The 27278-nt window shown below is 36.2% G+C and overlaps 1 protein-coding gene across 1 annotated transcript; it reads right to left on the minus strand.

The window, feature by feature from the left end:
• Window positions 1-17278: 17278 nt before the first annotated feature.
• On the minus strand, window positions 17279-22561 carry LOC141433022 (uncharacterized). Its single transcript, XM_074094854.1, has 5 exons — window positions 22498-22561; window positions 19084-19178; window positions 17634-17772; window positions 17378-17544; window positions 17279-17299 (listed from the first exon to the last, which is right to left on the minus strand). Exons 2-5 carry the CDS (start codon window positions 19105-19107, stop codon window positions 17279-17281), a joined length of 351 nt encoding a protein of 116 aa, XP_073950955.1. The 5' UTR covers window positions 19108-19178; window positions 22498-22561.
• Window positions 22562-27278: the final 4717 nt, after the last annotated feature.

A 27278-nucleotide genomic window follows, 5' to 3' on the forward strand; every position in this document is an offset into this window, starting at 1 on the left:
CATCTCTGTTATACCGACACAGACAGTCTCTTATATCTCATACATACAAAAGATTTTTATCAGGATTTAAAAGAAAATATAGAATACTTTGATACAAGCAACTACGAAGCTGATAATATATTTAACATACCCTCTGTTAACAGTAAGATTCCGGGATATTTTAAAGACGAGATGAGTGGTGAAATTGTTACAGAATATGTAGGTTTAAGGGCAAAATTATATTGTTTGACTACTCAAAGCACATCTGTAAAAAAAGCAAAAGGAATAAAAAAATGTATTAGCAAGAAGCTAGATATTAATAGGTATAAAAGCGCTCTATTCTACAATGAATCGTTGAGAGGCGAGATGTGTATTATTAGATCTAAATGTCATAAGCTTTATACGCAAAAAATAAATAAATTAGTTCTTTCTCGCGATGATGATAAAAGGTGTGTAAGTAAAGATAATATTACATCTTTACCCTGGGGGCACTATAAAACATTATGTTAATCAATATTTTTTATACTTAATGATAAATAGGTATAGCGCCTAATAATGTTGTATTTCACTATGTTAACCCGTCGAACGCCCCGCGCGCCACAGTGGCGCGTATCTAAGTACTCATGATTAATCAATTTTCGTTACTAGTTTCGATCACCCTTTAACATAGGGTACTAGTCCAAAATTACAAAAAAAACATCGTTGGTTGCGCGACGGGTTAATTATAATATAATATGAACATGTAAGTGATGTGTAATTTATGATTATTCTCTTGTTTAAATTTCCTTGACTTAGATATATTATATTAATAAAGCAAGATTTCAATAAAAAAATTATTATTACCATAGTTGTTTTATTTTGACTTTTCCCTTGTCAATACATATAGTTTTATATTGGTAGAGCCATTCACCATAAAGCTTGTCCTTATAAAAATATAATTAATGTCAATTTGGCAAACTCATGTTTGTTTGTGGACGACTAGCTATAAAATTCCTTATGAGTTCGCTGGATAACAATGGTACTGCACTGGTCGTTCAATGGATAACACTAAATGCAGGCCGATGATTTTATTATCTCTTTCTAATGACCAGCTGCTTGTATAGCATTCACCTTCTCATAGCTCGCTGTTATTGAACAGTATAAGATTTTTCATCACTTTCCCGACAACACTGTAATTTTAAACGAAAACCCACCATTTCTGACTGACGTCAATGAGCAATAATGTCCTTTTATAACGCTAGTTTCTCATTGACAATGAATTCAATGATACATGTTCTGTAAACAAGTTTTATTTGAATGAGATTTGGATAACAAAACTACACATTATTACGCTCTGAACTTAAGGAAACTTACCTATAGACAAATAAAAGATATTTAACGTTATTATACGCAGTATCAATTCCTTTATAAATCCGTTTACAATAATCTAAACAAATAAAATAAGAATTAGTCTGTTATGTACGCTACGTGCCTACGGATCGCTAATCTAGCGATATCACTAACGAGCTGCGTAGCTGACGAAACACAAAGCCCGAGGCGCTGACGAAGCAACGCGCGCCAGCGGCGAACGCAGCCTCCAAGTTAGTCAATTGCTAACATCGCATTGGCTTAGGTTAAGTTAGGTTTAAGAATTTTTTTTTTTAATGTATTTTTTTTTTATATTTGAAGTAAATTAATTCTATCTAATTGGGTTTTTGGACTCTTCGCCTGCAACTTACATAATTAGTCTTATACGCGATATCATCTGTTTACATTTTTTTTTTATAACCTCTTAAATGATTTTACCCTGGCAATACTAGCAGTACTGTTTTACCGGCAGAACAGTTTGCTTTACCGACCGATTGACAGTACGCCCTGCTCAACCACAGATTCCTATATGTTCAATGTACTCTGTGGGCACAGAGCAGCACACAACACCACTGCTTTACAGACAGAGCGAGTCGCGGCAAAATTCAAAATAAAGAAATGTTTTTTTTTTTACTTTAAGATTAATTTAAATGATCTATTAAAACGACCTGTTTAATTGTATTTTTTTTTTTATTGATAACAACAATATTTAAAGTACAAATTTTATATAATAATTGCTAATTACGTAACTAAATTATTCTAAGTCGATTATTTATTTCAAAGACAGATATATTTATTATTATATTTATACATTATTGCTACATATATATTTATTATACATTATTGCTACCTACAGGCTATTTACTTTTCATCTAGTCTTCTTAATATTCTTGTTAACACGTATTCAGTAGAGTCTAAAACTTCGTCACATGGATCACATACAAGATACTGAGCACTGACATTACGACTAGCATCTCCATCGTTCAAAGCTTCTATGTTAATTTTTATTAAGTATCGTCCTTTGCGAATGTCATTTTTTATAACATAAGACGACAGCTTCTTCGTTTGGTCCTTAGTTGCAGTCTTCTTCGCTTTATTTTTTGCAGTTGCTAGGTTTGCTGTTGCTGCTTGCCGTTTTTTATCAACTTTTTCCAAAAACCCGTCAACATCTTGTACAAAATAAAAAGGATCGTCCGGACCCACGTCGTGGAAAGGAGGACTCGTGTTGTTGTATATTTCGTCCAGAGCATTTTGTGATAATATATCATCACTGCCGTTATCCGCCATCATCTGAAAAGGAAAAAAAAAATATAGTCAGTGAATTAATAAGCAAATATAGAATAAACATGAGATAATGTACAAGTAAAATGTATTTCTTACCAGTTGAAATAAGCTATAGGTAAGTAAGAAAACGATCACTTCTTAGCCCAAGGAGCGACTGCTCTTTTGCGTTGGGAATTGAGAAATGACAAGATCAAACTCGTTCCGCGAGCGTTGTCTCATATTATATTGTTTAAAAATATTACTTTTCTTATTAGGAATGAGTCATTTGATTCCTTTCTTAAATATTGCGTTGGGAATCAAGAAATGACAAGATCAAACTCGTTCCGTGAGCGTTGTCTCATATTATATTGTTAAAAAAAAATATATATTTTATTATTAGGAATGAGTAATTTGATTCCTTTCATAAATAATTTCTAAGAGTTGAGTAACATAGGACTGAAATCAGTTTAAAGCAAAAGATTTATGACTTACTTAACAGAAAGCAAAATGAGGTTAACGAAACAACATGTGTCAATAGAAATTGCTAAAATTAGTGTTGAATCATGTTCTAATAACTTTAAGCATAGCGTACTGTTACCGAACTCTATTCGATGTATTATATGCGGACCTTCAAATTGCGGGAAAACCAATATTATGATAAGTTTATTACTTCATGAAAATGGGTTGAAATTTCAAAACGTGTACCTTTATTCTAATACTGCTTTCCAGCCAAAATATCGCTTTCTCAAAGACGTCCTCTCCAGAGTACCAGATATAAAACTGTTTATGTTCCAATATGAAAAAGACGTTATTTCTCCTAATGATGCTTTGGAAAATTCAATTTTCATCTTTGACGATGTAGTCTGTGAACCTCAAACTAATATCCGTAACTATTTCTCTATGGGTAGACATAAAGGAATAGACTGTTTTTATTTAACCCAGACCTACTCTAAAACACCAAAACAGTTAATACGTGATAATGCAAATTTTTTGATTATTTTTAAGCAAGATGATATAAATTTAAGACATATATACCATGAGCATGTCAGTTCTGACATTAGCTGGGAAATTTTCAAATCATTGACCGCAAGTATTTGGAAAGATCCATTTTCATGTTTAGTAATTAATAAAGATTGCGAATTGAATAATGGACGATATAGAAAATTTTTCGATATTTATGTCAACTTTTGAATACAGTCTTCTTATAAATATTACGAACAAGTAAACAACAGTACACATCATTCTAGACATTATTGAAACTCAGATGTGTTAATTTCGACGATGGAAACAGAATTAAAATCACAGTTAATTAAATCCGTCAAAAACATAAAAAACAAATTAAAACAAATGCGTCAAGATGAAGAAGATTATGAGTTGAAAAGTAAAAAAATGTTTAAACCATTAATTGACCCATTTGAAACATTAGTATCAAAATGTCATGTAGAGCAGAAGTGTAACGATGAAAACTTAACTCTTGATACGCAACCAGATTTCGAGAGTAAACAAAATGATGATTTGATACAACAATTTAAAACTCCTACCAAGTTACAAAAATATGTGGCTAAATCAAAAAGTCCTCAGATAAATGATAATATCTTAGAAGTTCCTAATAAATCTTTTAGTGTTTCGTTCGGAGTGAGAAATGATGGAGAAAATTTAATGATAGGAAATTCCCCAATCACAATAAAATCACATGGGGAAAATTCCCCATATAAAATGACTATGTTAAATTTGCCAGATAAAAGTTATGAGTTAACGCCCGGACTCCAGGAACTGCTGTTCCAAAGCAAACCAAATTCTAGTATCATAGATGAAAAGGACAAATTAATTTATAAAGATATTTTGATTCATACAAATGCACATAAGAGAGGCTTTAACCCAAAAGGTCAAATACAAGGTAATTCAGGTACGAAATACTGTAATTTCGTTAAACCATTATTTAACGATTCTAACCAGAAACAAGGCGGTAACTTACCAACTTTGAAGCAATATAAATCTAACACAGATTTTGTCTACTGGGATGATCCTAACGAGTTAATCGATAGGTTAAAAGTTCTGATTGCTTCAAAAAATGCTGGCAACACTAACCATGACAATGAAATAATTTCAATCATAGAAGAACTAAAAGAAGCAGGTGTAATAAAAGAATAAAAGAGTAGCAAGAATTAGTTTTCGTCTTAGTCTCTTAACGCTTATCGAAGATGAATGTTGATAAGTTTGGGCATCATGTATTTAAACGACAAAAAGTAAATCAATATTTAGAATTTCCGATGGCTTTACTGGATGGTGCTAAAGATTTCATCGACTTTAAACATAAAATTATTAGACATATTGGAAAACCTATTAATCCTGAGGACGGTGTTACCAAAAAATATGTCGATGATATCATAGAGGATGTGTCTAAAAGAATTAAGTCGATTTCTCAAAACTTGACTCAGTTAGAAATAGAAGTAAATAGTATTAAGCAAAGTATAAATTCAGTTTCGCAAAAAAATAAATACAAAAAATGAGTAAAGAAGTTGTAGTTAATGAGATACATAGTCAAGCAAGAAAAAATTTTCCTCGCAGACATGTCGTAATGCGTGATATAGACGACTTGTGGCAAGCTGACCTTATTGACATGCAAAGTGTTTCAAAAGTTAACCGTAATCATAAGTATATATTAGCAATAATCGACACTTTTTCAAAATATGCTTGGGTATATCCATTGAAACAAAAAAACAAAGAACATCTGACGCAAGCATTTCAGCATTTATTGAGAAAACATCGTATTCCGAAAAATTTACAGACTGATTTAGGAACTGAATTTTATAACAAAAACTTAAAATCATTACTTGAACAATATAACATAAACCACTATTCAACGTATTCAACAAAAAAAGCATCGATAGTAGAAAGGTTCATTAGAACCTTTAAAAATAAATTATATAAACAATTTAGTATACAAGGAAACTACAAATGGATTAATAATACGCTTTCAAAGGTAATTAATGATTACAATAATACAGTACACAGAACAATTGGCTTGAAACCGAAAGAAGTTAATAAATATAATAAAGAGACAATATTGCAAAAATATAGGAAAACAGACGTATTAGCAAAAACGAAAACTAAATTTAAAGTTGGAGATCCAGTACGAATTAGTAAATACAAAGGAACATTTGAAAAAGGATATACTCCAAATTGGTCCACAGAAATATTTACTATAGCTAAAGTTCAAGACACTAACCCGATTACATATATCATAGAAGATACTAAACATCGGCCTATATTGGGTTCATTTTATTCGCAAGAATTACTCAAGCCCAAGTATCCAAACATTTATCTCGTAGAAAGAATTTTAAAGAAAAAAGGAAACAAATTATATATTAAATGGTTAGGATTGCCTTCACAAGAAAATAGTTGGATAGATAAGTCAGAGGTTTTATAAGGAACTTATTTTGAGTTTTATTTTCATTCCCAATCTATATTTGAACAAAGACACAGTGTTCGTGCTAAAATATTTTAAAATTCCATGATGCCAAAGCTTAGATCAGCCAAAAAAACTCGGAAAACCGAAAACAGTTCCTGTTAAAAAAGTAAAAAATGGCGCAGGATTAAAAAACACTTTCAAGAAAATTATTTCTATTACAAAAAAACATTTGAAAAAGTTCAAACCAAAATGTAAAAAAGCTGCTATAGAGTTAGCTATCGCTGCTGCACGAGAATTGGCTTCAGAGTCAAACACATCTGTTAACGTTCCTCGAGTGATACCCGTACCAAAAGTTGGAGGATTCCTACCTTTAATACCAATATTTGCCGGATTGTCTGCTGCAGGAGGCTTAGCAGGCGGAGCGGCTGGAATCGCGAAAGCAGTAGAAGCAATAAAATCAGCTAAGGAACGTTTACAAGAACTTAAACGACATAACCAGAAAATGGAAGAATTGTATATAGGACGTGGCTTATGTCTTAAAGAACATGGAAATGGATTAGGCATTTATGTGAATAAAAAAAACTAATGGCAAGGCTACCCAAAAGAGCGCTTACTAATTTCGATATACTGAAATATGCTAAAACTATTCCGCATTTTAGAGGAGTGTTCATGAGGGATCAACTACCATCCAGTCCACTGAAAAAAGAATGTGGTATTATAAATCTTGATAGTTCTGAAAACTCTGGCACTCATTGGGTAGCCTATGTAAAATTGTATAATTATGTGGAGTATTTTGACAGTTATGGTAATTTAAAACCACCTGAAGAGTTTTTAAATTATGTTGGTCTAAAAGTTTTTTATAATTACTCGAATATGCAAATGAATCATCCTTATAACTGCGGTCATTTGTGTATTAACTTTTTAAGATCATTTTGGAACCTGCATAAATAGCAAATACTTATGATTATTTCTTAGTTCGAAACAATGTCTTTTACATTCACAATCTCTGGAAACGAATCTATTCTTCAATCAGAATTTAACCCTCCTGTGATATTGGACGATAATTATGAATGCGGCTTGCTATACTTTTCAACATTTAATTCAATACCTAACATTAATGAAAATAACAATATATTTGCTTATGGCAAAGGAAAATTTATAAAAATTCCTTGTGGCACCTATGACTTAATAGATTTGGTCGAATATTTAAAAAGCGAATTAAAAGATTGTCAGCTGGAAATTAAATCAAATAACAATACTTTAAAATGCTCTTTGTATTGTACTGAGCCAATTCACTTCGGGACTAGAAACAGCATCGGACCATTTTTAGGATTCTCGGAGGTAACATTAGAACCAAATAAATGGCATGAGTCAGTATACACAGTAAACATTATTCCAGCGTCTGTCATACGGGTTGAATGTGATCTTGTGCAAGGATCATACACCGACGGAGTGCCTACGCATATAATACATGAGTTCGTACTTAATGTTCCTTCCGGTCATCAGCTTATTGAAGTTCCGAAGAACGTCATCTATTTTCCCGTAACAAAGAAGCACATTTCATCAATAACTGTGAAAATACTAAATTTAAACGGGGCTCATATTAATTTTAGAAAAGAAAACATATATTTAAGTATACACCTACGGAAATCAAAATGATCGTTTTTAATAATGGCAGCCATTATGATTCTAACAAAACACAGAAACAAAATAAACGAACCGGCATTACAAAGCTTGCTGTGAAAAGAGCGAGACGTTTGAAGTCTGTTAAAATTACTAAAAATAATAAAGAGTTCCTCCGTACTCTCGGATTCAAAATATGAGCATTCTCCATATAACCGATGACCCACAATTCGACAATTCTATTGAGAGTTATGAAATTCATACCTATAGCCCCTACAACAACAGTTTCAAAGAAAACGATGAAATACGAATACCGATTCATCAACAAGACATTTACGTTTTACCCTCAGCCAGTGCAATTTACATAGAAGGCTATTTCTCTGTTACTTCCAAAGACTCCACAACGGGTACGACGAAAGCGAAGAAATTTCATTTCTCAAATAATGCTATCTCATTTCTCTTTCAAGACATTAGATATGAAATGAACGGTGTTGAAATTGATCGTATCAGAAATGCCGGTATTACAACTACTATGAAATCTTTAGCTTCCATGAACAATGGAGAAAGTAAAGCTGCTGAAATGTGGGGATGGAAAGTAGACGGGTTTAAAAATCATGATGGGAAGTTTTGCATTCTTTTACCGCTAAATAAATTGTTAGGGTTTGCTGAAGATTATCGAAAAATAGTAATAAATTCCAAACATGAATTAATTCTTAATAGAAGTTGTACTAATTTAAATAGCGTAGTGATTGAAGAAAATGATAAAGTTGAAGTAAATTTACAAAAAGTGCAATGGCGTATGCCGCATGTTAAAGTTTCAGATCAGCAAAGGCTTGCTTTGCTAAAACATTTAGAAAAAGATAAATCTATGCAAATTGCTTTTCGAAATTGGGATTTATATGAATATCCATTATTACCCAAGACTACTAAACATTCGTGGTCTGTCAAGACAACTTCTCAATTGGAAAAACCTCGATATATTATTTTTGGTTTACAAACCAACAGAAAAAATAATAAACTTGCAGATAGCGGTTTATTTGATCATTGTAATCTGAAAAATGTCACATTATTCTTAAATTCGTACTACTATCCTTACGATACTCTTAATTTAAAATTTGAAGAAGATCAGTACAGTATATTATACGATATGTATGCAAAATTTCGCCAGTCATATTACAACCTCCCAACAGATCCGTTGCTTGATCTTAAGCAATTTAAAGAAAAGGCTCCATTATATGTGATTGATTGTTCGAGACAAAATGAAAATCTGAAAACTGGGCCAGTTGATGTGCGTTTAGAAATTGAAACATCAAAGGATATTCCAGAAAATACAAGTGCTTATTGTTTAATTATCAACGATCGGTTGTTCGAGTATCGACCTTTGAGCAACATAGTTAGGAAGACAACATGAAGTCAATAGCTCTTGTCGATGTTCAAGGATTTAAAACTGATGATAAGAAATTTATTGTGAAAGAGATTTCTATAGTTTATAATGATCAACTACAGCATCTTCTGATTTTACCACCTTTTCCAATACATAATCTTTCACCTTTTGACCGTAAACAAGTATGGTGGATAGAGAAAAATCGAAAAATTTTGCTGGAACGAAGGTTTTGTACCATATGCCAATTACATGATGTATGTCCAAGATTTTTTAGCTGACAAAATAGTTTATTGTAAAGGTACAGAAAAAGCCAATTGGATCAGAAGTATTTTAGACCATAATGATGTTGTTAACTTAGAAATAATGGGATGTCCTAAATTATTAAGTTTATATGAAGAATTTAGAACGGCCAGTGATGTGTTTAATTGTATATACCATCCAAGTATTTGCGCACTTAAAAATGTGACTTGTTTAAGAAAATGGTGTTCAAATAAAGGTATTTTCTAACGTTAATTTGTTCTTTTTTATTTCCTCTCTTTATAAGACATAATCAAACTACAAACAGCACAATGATAAAAGAAACCATAAGGTGTCCTGACGTTGATTAATGAAATGATCATGTCAAACAAAAAAGTAACTTTTAACAAAGATGTCCTCTATTTTACTGTACCTAATCATGAAGAATCTCGATTGGGAACCTGGAAAATAGATGCAGATAGATTCCGGATGAGGATTATAGCTTTTGAACAAAAATTCTGTCTCATAAATAAATTCAACCGTTATAAAGGACATTTAACTATCGATAGACTTGATGAACAGTGTGATCTAGCTTTCCCAACCAGCTTAGTTTAACGGCAACCCCAGCAGGTTGATAAATTGGGGAGTGATCTAGCTGCCCAACCAGTTTGCGTGTCAGGCCCTCGGTAAATAAATGTGGCAGCTAGCTAGCGAGGTGATCTAACCAACTTTGCACGTCGGTTCATCGGAAATTCCAGCAGGTTGATTTATTGGGGAAGCTAGGCGAACGAACGAAGTGAGTGAGTGATCTAGCTTCCCCAATAATAACCTACTAAAGCTTGATTTCTCCGAGACACTCGTTCGTGGCCAACTCTTACTGCTTAAAAGGATAATCAAGAATTATGTCTGATGGAACCAAGATAAATCTTTCTCTTTTCTTTCTAATTAAGATAATTAATTAATCGCAGCAAATTTTATGACTTTTAATGTCCATACTAATTAAACTAAAAAGGTTTTTAATTCACACACATATTTAGCAAAGAAGGATTTAAATTTTAGTTTTTTATGTCTTAAATTGTAAAGTCAATGTCCCTTTGAGAAGATGGTTATTCTACAATTTAACTTCAACAATAACTGTGAAGTTATTTTAAGTATACTACTTACGAAAAAACTTTTTTTTTATTTGGCCGAAAATACTACCGGTATATTAGTTAACTAAGCGATTTTTTTTTTAAAAAAACACAGTGTTATAACAACGTATTTTTTAATAATAATAAACGTTTACATAACAGTTAGACTTATTAGTGTCTTACATGATAATCAGAGATTTGTTCGAATAACGAATAGAATAATCAAATTATTCGAAATTGGGAAGAAAATTATCGATGGATTATTGTTATTCGAATATTTTCTCCCGTGATTATTTATTCGCTAATAATTTATATGTAGTTAAATATATTGTATGGACTAACCAAAAAAAAAACCATAAATATTTTTTATGAATTTATCCGAATAAACTAAGGCCCGATTTTCAAATGACGATTGAGTGCCGGCGAAAAAACGTCGCGGTTAAAATCGTGTTTTTTTTTTTAATAGTTATTTTGATTAAAACTTATTGGAATAAAAAAAATATTCGATTAATTATCGGATAAAAACTTATTCGAATAAATATGTCTACAATAACTAACCTGTCTAACATCGCGCGTCGAATCCAATATGCCGTTTACGACTATGGCTTTCCTTTTAGTGGGGGGCAGTTTGTCGTACAACAAAATGGCCGCCTGTAGTAACCTTTCGCTGTTTGGCAGATTGCCTCTATACACCACTGTATCTATAAATAAAAGTTTGCAAATAGTACAGAAAAAAAAATTGAGAATGCCACATGAGGCTGCTTGCCTCCAGAGATGTGCGAGGTTGTGTTACGAGGGATGTGTTATGAGCCAATAGAAACGCTTAATTTACCTTGCCTCGCACAGCACCGCTCTGGTGTAAACAGCTGAGCGGAACGAGGCGAGGTAAATGAAGTGTTTCTATTTTGTGTGTGTGTTTGTGTTTTGAGGACCGGTTGGCCAAGTGGTTAGAGAACCTGACTACAAGCTTGAGGTCCCGATTCACACGAATGACACGAATGTTTGTTCTCGAGTCTTGGGTGTTTAATATGTATTTAAGTATGTATTTATCTATAAAATTAATAATAAAAAACATTTATTTTCTCCTCACAAAAGTACATAGGTACATATTAATACAGCAGCAATACACACAGGACAGCAATAGTTGTGAAAAGTATATAATGTAGTTTTTAGAATTTAAGTAGGTACTGGTTGGTACTGGTAACTTTTGTGAGGGACTGGAGTCTGAACTAGGTAAAACCTGTGTTACAGATCTCCAGGCCCCCTCCCGGAAACTCAACGATAAGCGCTGACAAGTTCAGTCAGATACATTCAATAACTTCCTCATATATTGTATAATTATAGCAAGTTATGAAACAATATCAATCAATAGTACATATTCATACATCATGCAATCTCATGCAAATCTCATGCAAACGCACGCACACGTGTGTGCTGTGTGTGTGTGTGTAGCGTGTGGGTAAAATATCAGTATATTTATCCGTTCTAGTATCCATAGTACAAGCTTTGCTTAGTTGGGATAGGTCAATTGGTGTCGTATGTCCCATGATATTTGTTTATTATTCAATACACTTACCATATCAGCATTCCCGTGCGTGACTTTGTCCCTCCTGAACTCATTTTTCCAACGTCTGCACGTCTACGTATTGCGAGAGAGATCGCCTGAACAGCTTGTGTTGACGAAGGCCAATATTCTAAGCGCTGTGAGCTTCGCTTTTGTATGTGTAGCTTGAGTGTGTGGCAAAACTTCAATGATATTATTTTCAAAGAAAAAGGATATTGTAGACGCTCGAAATATTCACAGAATATAGTTGTATAATCACTTTAACATAGACTAACTTAATTTGGCTCAGGGACCCAAAAGGGTCTTGGTCTTTTCACCCTCTCTATCGGTCGTATTCATAATATAATAGAATTTAAATTAAATTAAATTTTAAGAAAGGGGTATACAACAAACTTGTTTTTATTTTTTTAATGTCTACTAATGTGTATAGATAATGGTACGGAACCCTTCGTACGCGAGTGCGATTCGAATAAAACACATAAAAACTGTATGGAAAATTGGGGTTATTTATTGTCTTCGTCAAAATCAGTGCTCATTATTCTGATAAGAACAATCGAGAATTAAATAAGACCGCGTTTCCACCAGAGATGTGCGCAGCAAGCGAATGCGGGGATCGGGAAATGTGTCATGAATCCATCTTCTTGGTCGTCACACTCTTGGCAGAGTGGTCGTGGTCGTCACCAAGGAGCGGATTTCTCATAGCAAAAATCAACGTCAAAGGAATTGAACATAAGTTTTATCGACTATCGATAAATATTTCAAGTAAATTAATAAACCAGGAAATAGTAGGTTCTTTAAAATAGGGCCTTTTTAGTAAGTTACAATTAAAATATAAGAGCTTGGGCTGCTTTAATAGTACATTGTGCCTTAAGGGCGGTAAATAAGGAATTAAGAACGAGAGTCTATTAGAAGCCGAGTCGAAGACTGTGGGCTTTAATGAGTCGATGTTTGTAATTTAGTACCGCCCGTGCGACATACAATGTTTTTCATCACATTTGCGGTAAAATTGTTATTTGTAAAGGAAAACTATATTTAATCAAAAATGGTCGACCGCTGATTGCGCTCATTAGAGGCAATCCGCAGCATGTGCATGGCGTTGCGTGTGCAGCGCGCGCACGGAGCAGCAGCACGCCATGCAGTAACAAAACTCATTGACCGACCGCGGCTTCATGACATGGACATTAGTACGGGCAATGACTCATGCGACGACCACGGGCTTCATGACAAGCACATTAAGGTCGAGGGTTTTATTTGGAGGGTTTGCAACCAAGGTAGCCTGCATGTTACGACACTATTTACGAGCAAGTGTGATGAAAATTAACTTTACATTTAGAGCAGTATATCGTTGAAGAATCTTCATTGTAAATAAGTAAGGGATGTTTTTTATCCACTTGTCAATCGTTTTTCTTTTAGGATTAACCATTTCAATAACACGAGAATGACTAAGAAAAACTCAAGCGACATAAATGTCATAATATGTGATGACGTTGACACGATTTATTTTATTTTAATATGGAGATGCAAGTCGCTTATCAAAGAGGTCAAATATTACAGAATAATGTACCAGGCGATAACAAGAAGAGTCGATTCGATAACATCGATAACTGGAATAGTCGATAAAACTTATGTTCAATCCCTTTGATGTTTGATTTTTGCTATGAGAAATTCCGCTCCTTGGTCGTCCCATCGGGGGTGGTGGCAAGCTTCACAATCCGTCGCCATTCCTCCCGTACTGCAGCCCTCGAACACTCGTGGATTGGACCGTTGAGTGCATTAACTTGGTCCGTCCAAAGCATGGGTGACGCCGCGTGCTCTCGTGCCTTCAACCTTCCCCTGAACCACAAGCCGTTCCACAGATGTGTCCTCTCGACGTGTGATATGGCCAAAGAAAGTGAGAATGCGACATCCGTCGATGGAGGAAAGACGCTATATGACGCCGAGTTCTTGAATCAATAGCAACGCTTAATTTATCTCAAACTCAAACTCAAACTCACAACAAATTGACAATATAAACACATTACATCACAACAAAAACACAGTAAAAACATAAATAGCAGAAGAGAGGAAAATAAGAGACATTGTGCTGTAGTGTGACGCCAAAAGGACTCAGCTCAGCATGTGCCGTAGCCCTGTAACCAGAGCTGCAGCGCTGGTTTTCAGCTGAACCACGGTGAGTGTGCACCCACGTAACTAAACGCGTGATTATTGCGGGAAAAGAAAATATATATATATATATAATGTGTTTGTCATGAACCAATAGCAACGTTCAATTTACCTTTTCTCGCTCCGCTGAGCTGTTTCCACTTGACTGTGCAGAGCGAAGATAGATAACCCCCCCTAATCTCTAATTTTATTTTACTTATTATTGTTTCATATTATTATTGTGGTTATTGAATTTATTGCTACTCTTTTATTTTATTTTTAAATTTCTTGTACAAATTTCCACGCATATATATGTTTATAGGTATTTTATAATTCTTATATTTGTCATGATTTATATATATATATAACAAGTGGGATTCGGGCAGAGAATGAAACTATTTTGAAGAACTAACAAAAGTCCACTAATTGTGGTCAAGATAAAACCAAAACAATACGACACTCGTTCACTGAAATCTTAGAAATGCAACTATCATAACGATTCACAATAACTCAAGGAAAAGCCTAGCTAAATAGTAAAGAAACGCGTAACAGTTCCTGAGACTGTCGACTCGGGCCAGACTTCTTTTACAAACTGACAATTGACGATCGCTTTTCCCGCGTCCAGATCTCAGGCTCTGTCAAGCGCGCCACGCATGCAACACTGGCGTTTCGTAAGTGCTATAATGCCAATCCTTAATGAAACCACACATAGTAATGACCATACAAGGACCATACTAATAATTCTACATATTATATATATATATATATAATCATGACAAATATAAGAATTATAAAATACCTATAAACATATATATGCGTGGAAATTTGTACAAGAAGATTTAAAAATAAATAAAAGAGTAGCAATAAATTCAATAACGACAATCATCATCAGCCTACAGCAGTCCACTGCTGGACATAGGCCTCTTCCATGGCGCGCCACAACACTCTGTCTTCAGCCCCTCGCATCCATCCGCCGCCAGCGATCCTCTTAAGGTCATCCGTCCACCGTGCCTCAGGACGCCCTACACTACGTTTTCCCGTCCGTGGTCTCCATTCGAGGACCCGTCTGCTCCACCGTTCATCGGTCCTGCGACAGACGTGGCCAGCCCAACGCCACTTCAACGAACTAATTCTCTGAGCAATGTCAATGACTTTCGTTCTTTGTCGAATAATGTGATTTCGGATTTTATCCTTCAAAGAAACCCCTAGCATTGCTCTTTCCATAGCCCGCTGAGCGACCTTGAATTTGTGGATTAGTCCCGCAGTCAAGGTCCACGTTTCGGCTCCGTAGGTTAAAACTGGTAGGACGCACTGGTTGAAGACTTTCGTTTTTAGGCACTGAGGGATGTCCGACGACAAGATATGCCGAAGTTTCCCGAAAGCAGCCCAGCCCAACTGTATTCGCCTATTAGCCTCTTTCTCAAAGTTGTTTCTACCGAGTTGTATAATCTGACCAAGATACACATACTCAGGTACAACTTCGAGTGTGGCGCCACCGACGGTAACTGGTCTGGGAATGACATGACTGTTGAACATAACCTTGGTTTTGTCCAAATTCATTCCGAGACCCACTCGTCGGGAAGCAGCATTGAGGCTATTCAGCATGTCAGTCAACCCCTGCAGCGACTCTGCCATAATAACTATGTCGTCGGCAAAACGGAGGTGAGAAATGTATGCGCCGTTGATGTTTATGCCATGTCCGCTCCAGTCCAGTAACTTAAAAATATCCTCCAGCGCATTGGAAAATAGTTTCGGGGATATAACATCCCCTTGCCTAACCCCTCTTTGCAGCTGGATGGGCTCTGTCTGACAGTCCCGTATCTGGACGGACATGGTTGCGGACCTGTATAAGCATTTCAATGCCTCTATGTATCGCCAATCGATACGGCAGCGTTGCAGAGATTCCAGAACAGCCCAGGTTTCAACAGAGTCGAAGGCTTTCTCATAGTCCACAAAAGCAAGACACAGGGGCTGATTATACTCCTCTGACTTCTGTATAATCTGCCTCACTGTGTGTATGTGGTCTATGGTACTGTAGCCTTTACGAAACCCAGCCTGCTCTGGGGGCTGAAACTCGTCGAGCTTTACCGCAAGACGATTCGTGATCACCCTGGAGAACAGCTTATATATGTGGCTCAGAAGCGATATTGGTCGATAGTTCTTCAATAAAGCCTTATCGCCTTTCTTAAAGAACAATATCACCACGCTTCTGTTCCAAGCCTCCGGTGTAGTGCCATTGTGAATGACGGAATTGAAAAGCCTCTTAAGCTGTCTGAGTATAGGTAAGCCTCCAGCTTTGAGAAGCTCTGTAGTAATTCCGTCTTCCCCCGGAGCTTTGTTGTTTTTAAGCTGCCCCAGGGCAATCCTAATCTCGCTCATTTCGACGTCCGGGATATCTTCTGTATAGTGGCGTGTTAGCGAGGCTCTGATGTCATTTGGATCGGGAAAAGGCTGTGCAGCATGAGATAACGACAATAATAATATGAAACAATAATAAGTAAAATAAAATTAGAGATTAGGGGGGGGGTTATCTATCCTCGCTCTGCACAGCTCAAGTGGAAACAGCTCAGCGGAGCGAGAAAAGGTAAATTGAGCGTTGCTATTGGTTCATGACAAACACATTCGGACATCTTTGGAGAGAAACTAACTGTTGCACGCGACAACGTCCGAGTAGAAGTATGAAAAATAGTTTATCTACACCCATATAGTAAATCCTCAATTATGCGTTCAAAAACCATAGGTAATGACCAGCATTACGACATTGGATTCTATTATGAACACTGCTGTATCGTCATGGTGGAGATTTCATACATCATTACAGCACGGCGCAGGTCGTGGGGCAGACGTACCTACCTAGATCTTGTTAATGCAAGTCATTCTCAATGGTTCTTGAACACTGATAGAGGATTTAATATATGGATATAGATAAAATATTGTATGCAACTGTACGTAATTAGGCCTTACAACACTCATGTGACCCTATTATGAAACTCGGCTACGCCTCACCCCACAACCCACACTCGTGTTTTAAGGACCCCTATTACGATACAGTTGCATAAAATACTATTACATCCAATTCTCAGACTTACAGAATATACACAAAAAAATACATAAAAATCGGTCAAGCCGTTTCGGAGGAGTTTGTTTACAAACATTGTGACACGAGAATTTTATATATTAGAAGTTAAGGGTACAATTCAAATGTAAACCCTCTTTTCCTAAAAGATGTATTGTTCTAACATTGGACTATAAATGAGATTGAATGAATGAATATAAAAATGTATATAAAGATTTACCTCCAAAGCTCTCTTGTCGACATGTTTCGACACGACTCTATAAATGTTCAGGATGGCTCTGTCGCTCTCCTCGCCGATGCACTCCCAAAGCTGGTCTCGAATAGATTTGTCCATAGACACGCGCTCGCGGAATAGACCTGCATAGGGCTCTAATATCTTGAAGCAAGCTAAAAGAAAGAAAAAAATACCAAAAATTTTTTTTGGATATGTGTTATACATGTAAATTGTATGTATAAATAAATAAATTTATATTTACCTGACCGGCAGCCATTTCTTTTCATATAAACGCAAGACAGACTGTCATAGAAGTTATTCAGTTCTGCAGTTGGCAAATCTTCCCCAAAATGCTTGAACAAACCGCATATGCCTTCCAATATAGCTTTGGTGAGAGTATCCTGAAAAATATATTTACTATAATCAACATCTTCATCATCATCCAGACCAAATGGAAAGTACACGAGTGAGTGCGTGAGTGCAGAGTGAGAACCGGACAAGTGCGAGTCGGACTCGCGCACCGAGGGTTCCGTACACATTTATAGGTATGTAAGTAAACGGGAATCGTGTCTTAGATATATCTCGCTTTTCCCGAGTGATTTAATACATCCAGTGTATGCAGAGCCCTACTCTTAAGCTAAATGTACGAAGTGTGGGGTCAGATTATATTGGTCATTGATATTTACAGACAGACATAAAAAAATCAAGATTTTTCCGACTTTTCTAGTTGGTTGTGTTATAATAGCTACCTTCATACCAAATTTCAAGATTCTGAGTTCACGGGAAGTACCCTGTAAGTTTTGATTCCCTTGCGAGTTTTAAAAATTTGCGGAAATTTGCAGCATAAACGGCTGCATCTTTTGATTGCGTTGGCTTAGAAGTTTGTTTTTTTTCACAGCTCCAAGGGACAGTAGACCTCAGTATTTGATATAAATTTCAGCTTGATACCTCCACGCGTTCCCGAGAAAAAGGGTCTTGACAGACAGACAGACAAAAAGTGATCCTATAAGGGTTCCGTTTTTTCCTTTTGAAGAACCCTAAAACAGAATTTTCTGAATCGGTTCATAAATAAATAATTTAAGAGTTACATAAAATAATAATACTTTAATTCAGATCAAGTCCATATTGCATCAGTTTACAAGCATATTGGCTATGTCGGTATGTATGATAAACATATTATTAACATTGATTTGTGGAGTCTTTTTGTATTTTTTATTTCAACTCCAAATTTCGTTACTTTTACGGTCATCCCGTAAAATCCATATCGAAAATACAAACTGAAATACAGCAACAACATAGATGAAGGGCTACAACATAGATGTCGCTAGTGTCGCTGCTTAAGTGACTAAATAAGAAACAAACGAGTTGAGATATGTGGTGCATAGGAGAAATTTCGTGTCTATACTCCTGTCCAGTGGTGGTGTAGGGTATGGCACGCGGCACGGAATGCTGAAGACCTGCAGGGCTACTCCGAAACTCGAAACTCGAAGTTCGTGTCGTGCGGTCCCTCTCGCTCTCGTATTAAATAGTATAAGTGTCAGAGGGACCGCACGACACGAACTTCGAGTTTCGAGTTTCGGAGTAGCCCTGCTGGTTCGTGTCGGGTTTCTGGTTTTTCTGTGTATCTATATTTCAGTTTGTATTTTCAATAAACATATTATTTACATTATATTGCATAATCATAAAAAAAATCTATGGGTACAAATACTCACAGTGTTTTTGTTGTTCTCCAACATACTCAAATAAGTCCGCCATATTTTGTTTATGTCATTGCAAATTACAGATGGATGGTGTTCACATATTGCACCTAAAAATTAGAAATAAAAACAATGAGTTTAGTTAAACAGGCTTATGGCATGTTTCATTACGCATTGATAATTTTATGTGACAGGTAATTATGATGTTGTTTCCGTTTATTTGGACAAAATAAAAGGAGATAGCATTACAAAGATCTGGCAAATTTAATTAATCAGTGAAGGTGAAAGAGGCTTAGATTCAAGCAAAAGGTTTGATATTTCTTTATTTTAATTAAGAGTGTTTATACCTGCTTAGCTGGCAACGTTACATTTTTGTTAGCTTTTCTCGATTATTCCATAAAAATTGAATGAAAAGTAAAAATGTTTTCTGATACATATAAGTTAATGTGTCTACGCCAATAATTATTTGTGATAGAATTTCATATTCCTTAAAAACGAATTAATGTTTATGACCGGTTTTTAAAGAAAATAAAAGTCTATAACGTTAATTATTGGAGTAGACACAATAACTTTTATATTAAGAAGTGTTCTGTCAGACATTATTAATTTCATTCAATTTTTATGGAATAATCGAGAAAAACTAACAAAACTGCAACATTGCCAGCTCAGCAGGTATAAACGCTCTTAAGTCCCCTGGACAACTCTTTAAAATCATGGATCTCTATGTTTTCAGTGGTTAAAAATTCATTGAGCATACATTTTTGTCATAGTCACAAGCTCATTATGTTATGGAGTATCTCCTAACCACATTAGTGGCATATATATTATAACAGTTTCTTTTTTCAGAAACTCTGTCACTGTTAGCTCTTGGACAATGGGACAAAATAACAAACAAGAAAAACCGGCCAAGAGCGTATCGAACACGCCCAAAATAGGGTTCCGTGGCCAATGAAAAATATTTTTCTAAGGATTTCGTATTTTATACGGAATCTTCCAAGTTTAGGTATATTTTATACCTTAGGCTGCATAGAGTAAATCTTAAACTACTAACAATTCTAAAGCAAACTTAGCCGTTATAGTTTTCCTTGAAAGTTTGATATACTTACTACCATCCTGAATTTTTTCAAATTTTTCCACCCACCGGTTTAGATTTTAGAGGGGGGGGGCGCTCGATTTTTATGAAAATTTGCACTTTAAGTTGAATATTTCACAAATCAATCACTGAATTGAAAAATCGTCTTAGCAAACCCTTAATGGTTTTAAAAGACCTATCCAACGATATCCCACACTATAGGGTTGGGTGAGAAAAATAAATCACCCCCACTTTACGTCTATGTACCATTTTGTCGGCATAGTTTACATATAGGTACACCGTGGGCCCGAATAACCGAGGGATTTTAACAGGGTATTTCTGACGATAATACGAGTAAAAATGTTATATGAACATAGGTTCAATTATGTACTTTAATTAAAATTATTTTTTAGAACAAAATAATTCAATTAAGCTTAGCACGGCCTGTGAACAAGTCTTTAGTTAAGAGAGTGAGTAAGAGGAACCAATCTTTAGTAGAGAAACAGAGTAAGCGAACATGACACTTCACGAGTCGCTCCGATATCATACGATGCCCGAGTCAATGAGTGCAGTGTGGTTCATGTCATGTGACATGTTATTGTTTACTAGTTTGTGACAACAAATGTCATTACATGCTTGTATTGAACTGAATTAAATGAAAATATCTCAATTTGTTCATTCATACCCACAAATTTAAAAAAACTTTATTTTTAGTGTTTCTAGAAAAATACATTTCATTCTCTTCACCATAACCGGTAGAATGACCTTGATTAATATCCGATCGAAATCATACTTTCCTTTTATTGTTACAAACTTGCTTGGTACGTGATGGAACTGATGGATGGATGACTGTTATAAAACTTATCTTGCGGGTGACGAACAACTAACATCATTGTGTTTATTTATACTCAAAAGCTGTTGATAATTGAGGCTTATACCACGAGTATTACTAAGAAAGTAAGAGATAAATAAACACAATGCAATATTTCTTAAATTACGCTTTATTAGTGAGTCAAGTTTTCAAAATGTGAACCATTGTTTTGAACACAAAGATTCATACGTAACCGGATTTCATTATTTAAATTATTAGTAAAATTATCTTTTATTTCTTCTGAGGCTGTTTTAATTCTTAGCAGCAATTCTTCTCTTGTGTTTACTGTCGTGAGTAAACCTTTTCTTTCAATGTCCCCATAAAAAAAATCTAGAGGAGTCAGGTCTGGTGACCTGGCGGGCCAGGCAAGAACATTGCTTCCACGACCTGAGTATGAGAATATGAGTCTGTAATTAACATGTACAATCCGTGCTATAGCTCTTGATGACAACGTTGGATCTTCTGTGATTAAGTTCATAATTCGATTTTCTGTTTGTAAATCTAAATTTATCACCCTTTCTCTGTGAATCTTTCCAAGACCTACTTCACAAAACCGTCTATGTGTATCCACGAAGGTGGAATGGTGCGGTACGCGACGAGTGGGAAATCTTCTCCGGTATTCAGCAACTGCTCTTTGCGAGTTGCCGTTACAAAACCCATAAATGAAATGGATGTCCGCTAAGTGAGCAGGAGGATAATTCGGCATAGCTATTTATTATTTATTACACTTTATTTGCAATACCGACTGTTCTAGCAAAAATAGGATTTAACACCGACCGTGATTTGATCTGACGTGACAATCAGTTAATCATTTTTTAACGTTGACATTTAGTAACATCTATTTCATGATATCGGCCAGTTATTATAGCATAGGTAAATACAAATAGTTTGCACTCTCGCAACTCGCGATTCCTATCGCGATAGAAACAATCTTAAGTTTTAGCGATAAGTGAGGAGTACTAATTGTGATTAAGTCAAGAAAAAGATATTATAATTACACGGCTATGCAGCAGTCTGTTACTCAACTCAGTTTTAAGTCGCATCTTCAATATCGGTAGAAATAACCATGATAATGAAACCTACTTGTAGTTGGATATCAAACTTAAATACTGCCAACTGGCCAGAAAGCATGCCATTAGTATGTCTGCGTTTAAAAATATTAAGTGGTTAAACATACTACGTCACATACTTAGGGTGTATTACACTTGAGATTTTTCTACTTATGATTTTTCTTAAATAACGATTATCTCAAAACGGGTTGTTATAGGACTACTTTATATACTCCAATTGGGCTCTAAAATCGATGTTAAAATCCCTCGGTTATTCGGGCCCACGGTGATATCTGTGCAAAGTTACAGCTTTCTAGCATTGATAGTCCCTTAGCAAAGCCCGCGGACGGACAGACCAGACAGACATGGTGAACTATAAGGGTTCCGTTTTGGGCTACGGAACCCTAAAAAGTTTATTGACAAATCCTCACACATACCGACAAGTAAGGCCAGGGGCGTTTTGGCACTGCGTAGCCTGCTCCAATGAGGTAATGTGCCGAGAGTAATTCTTGGCCCCGATCTCAGACCTCTTGGTGACACATATGAGACAGTTTGAGAGCATGTTTCCTTAGTTCTGCATCATAGGAGAGCAGACAAAGCTAAAAGGAGAATTGGAGAATTAATACATACAATAAAACTAGTGTTTACCCACGGCTTTACACACATACATCATTAGGTCCAGTAGCTGAATTGAATTACGCGATCTTTAAAAATTCCCGTGGGAATTCCCGAAAAGAAATCGTTGTTTTATTGACGTTAAATTAAAAACACATTATGTGTGGGTGTAATTACTGGCACTTGAGGTAGCCCATCTTATTATGCCTCTAGGTTGGCAACGCATCTGCAATACCCCTGGAGTTGCAGATGTTTATGAGCGGTGGTGATCTCTTACCATCAGGAGACCCACTTGCTGTTGGCCATCCAGTCAATTAAAAAAAACAATCATGATAAAATTTCATGACTCTAAGCCTAGCGGTTGTTGTTTCGAGATTTTATCCCTATCCTGTGGGAATATCAGAATAAAAAGTAGGCTATGTTTATTCCAGATGTCCAGCTATCTACATACCTAATTTCCATAACTCTAAGCCCAGCGGTTATTAGATTTTGAGTTTTTAATCCCTAATCCATGGGAATATCAGATAATAGTTTCCTATATTTTTAATATCCAGGTTATTATTATTATTATATAAATTATCAGGCAGGCAGTTGCAAGCAACTGATAGGTGCCTGTATCTAGCTGTTCCTTGGTTAAGTATTCTTTGTATTATTAATGTGTTGGTCGAGCCGGTTCTTAAATTGGTTCACATTCAGTGCTGAGACTACATGTTCTGGTAGTTTGTTCCATGTCTTGACCACTCTGTTACACAAGAAATGTTTACGAGGATTGTTGTGCGATCGTTCAGTAGATAGCTTAAATTGGTGGCCGCGCAGACGTGTGTTGTTACTAAGATTAAACAAGTCATGGAACTCCTGCAGGTCGTAATACCCGGTAAGGATTTTGTAGGTCTCTATTAAATCGCCACGCTGTCTGCGTTCCTTTAAAGTTGTAAGCTTTAGCATCTGCAGTCTTTCCTCATATGACTTGTTCCTTAATTGTCTCGGTATTTTGGTGAAACTGCGTTGAACATTCTCGAGCAGTTCAATGTCTTTGATAAAATAGGGACTCCAGACTTGAAAAGCGTACTCCAAATTTGGTCTAACATATAATTTGTATATGCTGAGTATCATTTTTGGTGTCAAAACTCCGAAGGCTTTCCTAATGAGGTAGATTAGGGATTTAGATTTTTTAGTGATCCCTGTTATGTGCGCTTCCCATTTAAGGTCCTCCGTTACCTTGACTCCCAAATCTGTTTGCACTTTGACTTGCTTAAGTTCGGTTTCTTCTAAATTATATGTTAAATGCGGATTTAGGTTCCCTATCTGTAATACAGTGCACTTCTCACTATTTAGGTTAATGAGCCATTTCTTTGACCAGTCAGCTATTGTGTTTAAATCATCTTGAAGTTGGTCGAACTCAAGTAGTGGATTTGCGAATATCTTTGTGTCGTCAGCAAATGTGCTGATGCTGCAGTGCAAAGAACAAGGCAAGTCGAATGTGTAGATTATGTACAGCACAGGTCCAAGTACGGAGCCTTGCGGCACGCCACTGAGTATCGCTCGCTCCTCCGACAGTGTCTCGCCAATTCTTACACGAAACGTTCTGTGCCGCAGAAATGCCTCGATCCAGTTGAGAAGTTTTCCTCGTATTCCAACGAATTCCAGTTTTTGTAGTAGTCTTGTAGTAGGAACCTTATCAAAGGCCTTCTCGTAATCGAGGTAAATGACATCAACTGGTTCTCTCTCATTAAAGCTTCTTGTCCAAGACGAAAGACACGAAAGCAAGTTGGACACTGTTGAGCGGCGTGGACAAAAACCATGTTGGTGGTCACCTATTACTCTGTGCTGGGTGAAGAAGTTTCTAATATGTTTAACTATCACCTTTTCCATTACTTTGCAAATTACACTAGTAAGGCTGATAGGTCTATAGTTTGAGGGATCCAGCTTATTTCCTTTTTTGAATACAGGTGTTACTGTTGCGGTTTTCCATTGCATTGGTAAGGTTCCAGTATCATAGGACTTCTGCATTATTATAGCCAATGAATTCGCTATGCTGTCACACCTTTGGAGTAATACTACAGGAATATTGTCTGGTCCTGGTGAAGAATCAGTTCTCATTTCTTTGATAGCTTGTCGAATTTTTTCCGGTGTAAAAACAATGTCTGTAATAGAGTCATCCACTCTGAGAGATGGGTCCAAAAAAGGTAATTGACCATGTGGTTCTTTTTGAAAGACACTTGCGAATTGATCTGCAAACGCTTCTGCGATTTCAAAGGGTTGTGTTACTGTTTCTCCTTCCTTATTACGGAGTATTGTTGGTACGCTAACCTTTGAGGTGACTTGTTGTCTTAAATACGAGAAGAATTTTTTTGGTCCAGTTTGCAGTAAGTTTGTCTCATAAGAAGTGCGTGAAGACCTGCATAGGTTTATTAATTGGTTGTTGATTCTCCTATATTCTTTATAAATATCATCTAATCCGGTCAATGTATATCTGTTCCACAGCGCTAGTTTTTTCTTTATTAATTTTTTTATGTCTTTAGATAGCCAGGGTTTATTTGACTGACAGGGCATCTGCGGTTTGGTCTGGGGAACATATTGTTCAATTGCAGCTGTAAGTGCATTAAAAAAACTTTGAAACTGAGTATCGGCACATTGTTCATCCTGTGTCGTATGACCCAAGGTGGATCGCAATTTATCATTAATTCTCTCGTAATCAGCCTTTTTAAAGTTGTATCTAGGCGATGTTGTTTTATTTGGTTTTTGCACTTGAACTTGTATAGTTGCAAGTAAGCAAGTGTGGTCACTTTTTCCAATAGGCGCTAGGTGGTCTATATCAGCTATCAGAGCGTCATCATTGGTTAGAATTAAGTCCAGGTAAGAAGGTCGATTTCCTTGACGATATCTAGTGTGTTTGTGCACTAATTGTTCAAGGTTACTGTTTCTGTACCACTGTACAAAGTTGTCTTCTCTCGGTGTTACATATCCGGTATCTTCAAGCGGCCATTTGACTCCCCCAAAATTAAAGTCTCCCATTATAACTGTCGTGTTAAACTCAGAAGCATCATTAAGTTGATTAAGCAAGATATTATCTTGGTCCAGTGTGGAGTCGTGTCCTCTGTAAAGTCCACATAAAAGGAACTTACTGTTTCCGACTTGTATGTCTAACCACAGACATTCAGACGCAGCATGTTTGGTATTATAGGTTGTGTTTATTTTAGCACAAACTGTATTAATCGCTGCATATATGGCCACTCCGCCACTGCGTTTCCCAATACGGTCTTCTCTGTATACGTCGTAGCCTGGTATTTTTATCATTGAGTTGGGAATGCTAGGTTTTAGCCATGTTTCGGTAACTATGATTAAAGTTGGTTTAAGGGAGTTTACTCTGGCAATAAAAAGATCCAGCTTGGAAGTGACAGATTGTATGTTGGTGTAAAGCAGAGTTAATGTATGGATCGTGGGCAGTATTTCCTTAGTCAGAGCATGTGTGTTGTGTTGAGCTGGCGATGATAATGATATAGATTTGTGGCAAATGATGGAATTTAGTTTTTTAATGGCGTCTTCACAATAGTTGGTTGCCCTCGGACATACTTTATGGTGACGTCTGTCTCTCCACCGCTGATGCGCTTATTGAGTTCCTCACGCAGATACATCAGGTACTCTCTTTGCATCGGGGTCAAGTCCCCCTTAACAGATGAAGGCTTTGCTAGCTTGTTCTTGTTACGAAGTACTTCCAACGCATCACTCTTGCTGTTTAAGATGACCTTCAGCGGGCGCGGTGACGCGCCGCGGTCAGACTTCGGAGCACCAAGGCGAATGACCTTTAATCCAGCACAATTTACCTTATTTGTGATTTTTGTTATGAGTGCCACGCACTCCATTTTATCATGCTCTTTTCTCTGCTCCACTTCATCACTGCTTGATTCACGGACATCGTAGATGATAAGATTATTTGCTCTACTGGCCCTCTCTTGTATCTCCTGTATCGCTGATTCAGTTGCCAGCATGCTCTGACGCATCCGCAGTTGCTTGACTTCCTCCGTGAGGTCATTTAGCATCTTCATTATCACTGGCAGTTGAGTCATCGCAGATTTGCACTCTCCGCATAAGAAGGTCATAACGCGAGCAACAGTTTTAAGCTCAAACACTCTGACTTCAGTTGGAGACATACCATGACATTCGCCACACAACAGCTTTTTGCATGAGTCGCATGCCACGGACATTTTTTTATCATTTGGTAACTTGTTGCACTTGGCACATTTTTCATGTGTTGAACGAGGTGTAGAATTCTTACTCGAACTCATTGTAAGATTTTTTGGTTTCTTGCACTAGCAACACCGTTATGACAGTTCCGCAAAAACCAGTGACAGAGAAAAGTACAAACGATTTGAGGGTAGTAGATAATTTATGAGCAGGAACAAGTGTCAATTGCAGATATCTTTGCACTATTCTGCCTAGTATTACACAATTCCGCACGAATATAACATTAATATAAAGTTCACAAGTTATTTCCGGCACTTTGGTAATGTTTTTGTTTGGTATAACACAGTTTTAAAAGCAAAATCAATCAGAAATCGCGAGCGCAGTTTCACCGTGACAGCACACAGATTTGACGTTTTTT

The sequence above is a fragment of the Choristoneura fumiferana genome, chromosome 11 (genome assembly GCF_025370935.1).
Source record: "Choristoneura fumiferana chromosome 11, NRCan_CFum_1, whole genome shotgun sequence".
In the NCBI taxonomy this organism is placed as follows: domain Eukaryota; kingdom Metazoa; phylum Arthropoda; class Insecta; order Lepidoptera; family Tortricidae; genus Choristoneura; species Choristoneura fumiferana.

Coding starts and splice junctions, on each gene's coding strand:
- LOC141433022 (XM_074094854.1), bottom strand. CDS start 19,107: ATGTTGGAGAACAACAAAAACACT. Junction 17,545..17,633: donor AAGAAATGGCTGCCGGTCAG/GTAAATATAAAT, acceptor TCTTTCTTTTAG/CTTGCTTCAAGATATTAGAG. Junction 17,300..17,377: donor TCGACAAGAGAGCTTTGGAG/GTAAATCTTTAT, acceptor TACATCTTTTAG/GAAAAGAGGGTTTACATTTG.